This window comes from Palaemon carinicauda, chromosome 20 (genome assembly GCF_036898095.1).
Source record: "Palaemon carinicauda isolate YSFRI2023 chromosome 20, ASM3689809v2, whole genome shotgun sequence".
NCBI classification, from domain to species: Eukaryota; Metazoa; Arthropoda; class Malacostraca; order Decapoda; family Palaemonidae; genus Palaemon; species Palaemon carinicauda.
In genome coordinates, this window is record NC_090744.1 from 69,267,745 (window position 1) to 69,271,717 (window position 3,973).

The 3,973-nt window shown below is 36.3% G+C and overlaps 1 protein-coding gene across 1 annotated transcript; it reads left to right on the top strand.

Moving 5' to 3' along the window:
• The first annotated feature begins 2,380 nt into the window (after positions 1 to 2,380).
• Positions 2,381 to 3,331, top strand: LOC137659870 (uncharacterized). The gene has a single exon (XM_068394650.1). The coding sequence runs from the start codon at positions 2,381 to 2,383 to the stop codon at positions 3,329 to 3,331; it is 951 nt and encodes a 316-aa protein (XP_068250751.1).
• Positions 3,332 to 3,973: the final 642 nt, after the last annotated feature.

Genomic DNA, 3,973 nt, shown 5'->3' on the forward strand with positions numbered 1-3,973 from the left:
GCAGCTGTGTGGGGAGCTTGATAGCTCGTGAGGAGGCATGTTGGGAGTCTGAGTCCAGGTAATAGTTTTCTAGCCATTTTATTTTTGAGAGGCCGATGCTGTGCCTTTGCCTCGTATTTATCTGTTGTCCAGTACTCCTCCCGATGGCAGTGCTTTGATGTGTGACTGTTTATTTTACCGGGAATCTATGCCAGAGTTCCCTGAGGCTTTAAATATTGGCCTAGCATCGGGAGACGCCCACCGTGTTGTAGATACTTCGTTCCTTCTATAATTGGAGAGTTTATTTGTTTTGTCATTTATATATATTTATACTTTATTAGTTTCTTTAAGTATGGAGAATGGTTTCTTTGTTGGATTTGTGATTGTTATTAATTATAAGGTTTAGCTTTATACTATAGGTAGGAGTTTAAGTATTTCCTCACTGTACTCTCCTCCTTCCTTCCTAACCTTATTTAGTTGTAGGTAAGTGTTCTAAATTTGGGCCCCTGATTTATTGATTGTGTTATATATTTATTCATCTATCTTAGGGATTTATATTTTAGAGGTTAGGTCATCCTTTCGGATGTTTATTCTAAGGACGTGATTTTTGGTCCTATTGTCACAAGGCTGACCAATATTTGTTTATGTTTTGTTAATTTTCATTTGTAGTTTTAAGTGTATATTAAACATTGTTAAGTTTTTCTCGTGTTTCCGTTTCCATTGACCCTTTTTCATTGAACATTTAAAACCACTGACCTCTCTTTTCGAGTGCTTTAAAGATCTAGCACCACGGCCTCACCCGAGGTCGTAACAGCCTCTCACTTTGATCTTTTTGGTTTTACTGGACCCATCCTAAATCGAAGCAGATTATTTCTTCATGGTCTTCAGTGTGATAGAAATTTAGGATGGGACGCTCAATTATCACCAGAGTTACGTAAAGAATGGCACAATATCGCTAATCAGACCAATTCTATTCCTGATATTGCTATTGATAGATTTGTTGGACGTAGGGATGGAAAGTTTCATTTGGCTGCTGGCTGTGATAGCTCCAAATTACTATATGGTGTTGTTGTGTACATCATTGATATAGATTTTATGTCGTCAAGTTTTGTGATGGCAAAAAATCGTATGATAAATAGACAGTTGGAAAGTAAAAGCATTCCATCTTTGGAGATGCAGGGAGTAGCCTTTGCAACGGAAGTGGTTTTAGATTTGTATAGCGAATTAGCTGGACCATTATGCATCAATCCTTTGAATATTGTTGGCCTTCATGTGTTTTCCGATAGTCAGGTAGCACTGTCTTGGTTGAATTCTTCTACTAATAAATTGTCAAAAATGCAGAAACAGTCAGTTTTTGTGATGAATCGAATTCAGCATATAGAGAACTTATTTGCAAAACACCAAGTCCATTTTGCTTTTGTTGGAGGGAATGAGAATCCCGCAGATGCCATAACTCGTTGCCTTTCATATCGTAAGTTGATGCAAACCAATTTTTATTCTGATCCTGAATGTTTTAAGGAAAAGGAAACCTTCCTATGCAGTGAAAATGGTAACTTATCATTTATGGTTCCAAATCCTTATGCAGAGTGCAAGCTGGATAATATTTTGGAAACAGAGGAGTCTGTGTACTAGTTCCAAAGTTGTGGCCATGTCAGATAATTTTGAATATTTTCTTAAATTTAAAGAATTTTCCAGTTTTGATTTACTTCTATCTATTTATGAGAAAGTTATTCTTTTCGTAGAGAAGTTAAAGGGTGGTTTGAAAGCGAAGCACTCCAATAAATTTGCTCACTTGGAATTAAAGAGCAATGGTATACATGAAAGAGCTTGCAAGTTAGTTATACTACAGGATCAACGGGCACATTTCCCTGAAGTTTTTACATATTTCAGCTGTGCTACTCAAAGAAAAAAAGACATGCCTAACATAGTAGGTCAGCTTAATATTTACGTTGACAACGATAGTTTGCTTCGAGTACGTAGCAAGTGTGACAAACTCATTCGGAGGCATGGTTTTCCTTTGTTGCTGGCTAAAAATAGCCATCTAACTTCCCTGATTGTGCACAACCTACACAAAAAGCTCAACCATCCGGGATGTTACTCTGTTTTGTCAGAAATGAGAAAGCGATTTTACGTACAGTCATATTTTTCAGTGGTTAAGAGAAACCTTAGAGAATGTGTTTTTTGTCGTAGGTTCAAGTCAAGAACCATCTGTACTAATCAGTCTCCCTACAGGAAATGGAGAGTGTCACCACCTAATGTCCCCTTTAGATATTTATTTATGGATTTCATTGGCCCATTGAGCGTTAAACATCAGGGTAAGAAAGGAAAAATCTATCTACTATGTATTACTTGTATGTGGAATAGAGCAGTTAATTTGATTATTTGTTTAGATCTTTCTGTTATGGAATTTCTTAGAGACTTTCAGATTCATTGTTCCCAGTTTGGAATCCCTGAATATTGTATTAGTGACCTAGGCTCCCAATTAGTCTCTGCTTCTAATATAATTATTGACTACATCAAAGATCATGAGACTCATTCATATTCTGAACGCAATGGGATCCAATCTTTAAAGTTTGACCAATTTGTCAAAGGTCATAGTCAGTTAGGTTCGATGGTGGAAGTATGTATTAAACTTGTTAAAAGATTGATCTATGGAGCTATTGGTAGGAATGTCTTAGAATACCATGATTTTGAGTACTTAATTCAACAAGTCATTCATTTAGTCAATCGTAGGCCAATAGCATTTAAAGAAGCTTTAAGGGATCAGATCGGCGAGGACATTCCAGAACCTATCACCCCAGAAAATTTGATTCACGGGTATGATCTGATATCAATTAATATAATTCCCGAATTGCATGGGGGGAGAGACCCTGACTGGATTCCTGAAAATTATTCTCAGTCAAAGTTCAAGCAAGATTACAGTCAATTGCAAAAGGTGAGAAACAATTTAGTTAAACTATATCAGGAAGAATTTATTGCTAATCTAATACATCAAGCTGTAGATGTCCCTGATAGATACAAACCAGTCACTCATAATAAGATCTCGCCTGGAGATATTGTACTAATTAAAGAAAATTTCACTAAGCCAAATGACTACCCGATGGGCGTTGTAAAAGAGATTATCACAAATACTTTGGGTGAGGTTACTGGTGCCACTATCCTTAAAGGGAAAACCCAAGAACTTGTGAAGAGACATTCGTCAGTCATTATCCCACTTCTCACCCGGAAAGATGAAATTCCAAATGATTCTAAGGTTGATGTACAGGAGTCTCAAGTACCCAAGGATACTAGAGTTAAACGCCAGGCTACTATTGACAGCTCGGAGCGGACTAAAAAAATCTTGGAAGCTTAAAATGATCTGTGTTTCGGGTGAATAAGAGAGACTTTACTTGTAAATAGTTAGTATATAGAGTATTTGGTTGAGCATTCAACTGTAAATAAGGTCATGTTATATTTAAATTTTAATATACCTTTGTATATTGAATGTATTAAATATTTTTTGTAATTTAGTGTTTCAACTTTTCTTGTTTTGGGGATCCTATTTATCATGAATTTCTGTATTCAATTTATTTATTTTATATAAAAAAATTTAATCCCCTCCCCCCAGTGTAGAAAATATTATATCGTGAACCAAAATTGGAGAAGTTGTAAGTGATTTCTTTTGTTAAATATAAGATAAATTTCAAAGTACCTAGATATTATTCGCAATATTGTTTATCATGTTCAATTGTTGAGCGGGGCTGACTGTTCCTCTAAACAACCTTGTTACTAGTGATCTGTCGCCTAGTATTGTATTTTAAGGTGAACTGCTTGTTTACGCTGTTTTCCGAGAGCTGGAAGTTTTTGTCAAGGCGATCGGAGTTTCCAAGTCAGTTCTCAGGCAAATTCCTTCTTGTATTGTGTACGTTTTTACAACTTCCGGTCATGGAAGGATAAACCCTTAGTGATACCGACACTATGCCACTTTGGGGGCAGCAGGAGCAACAGCAATTTA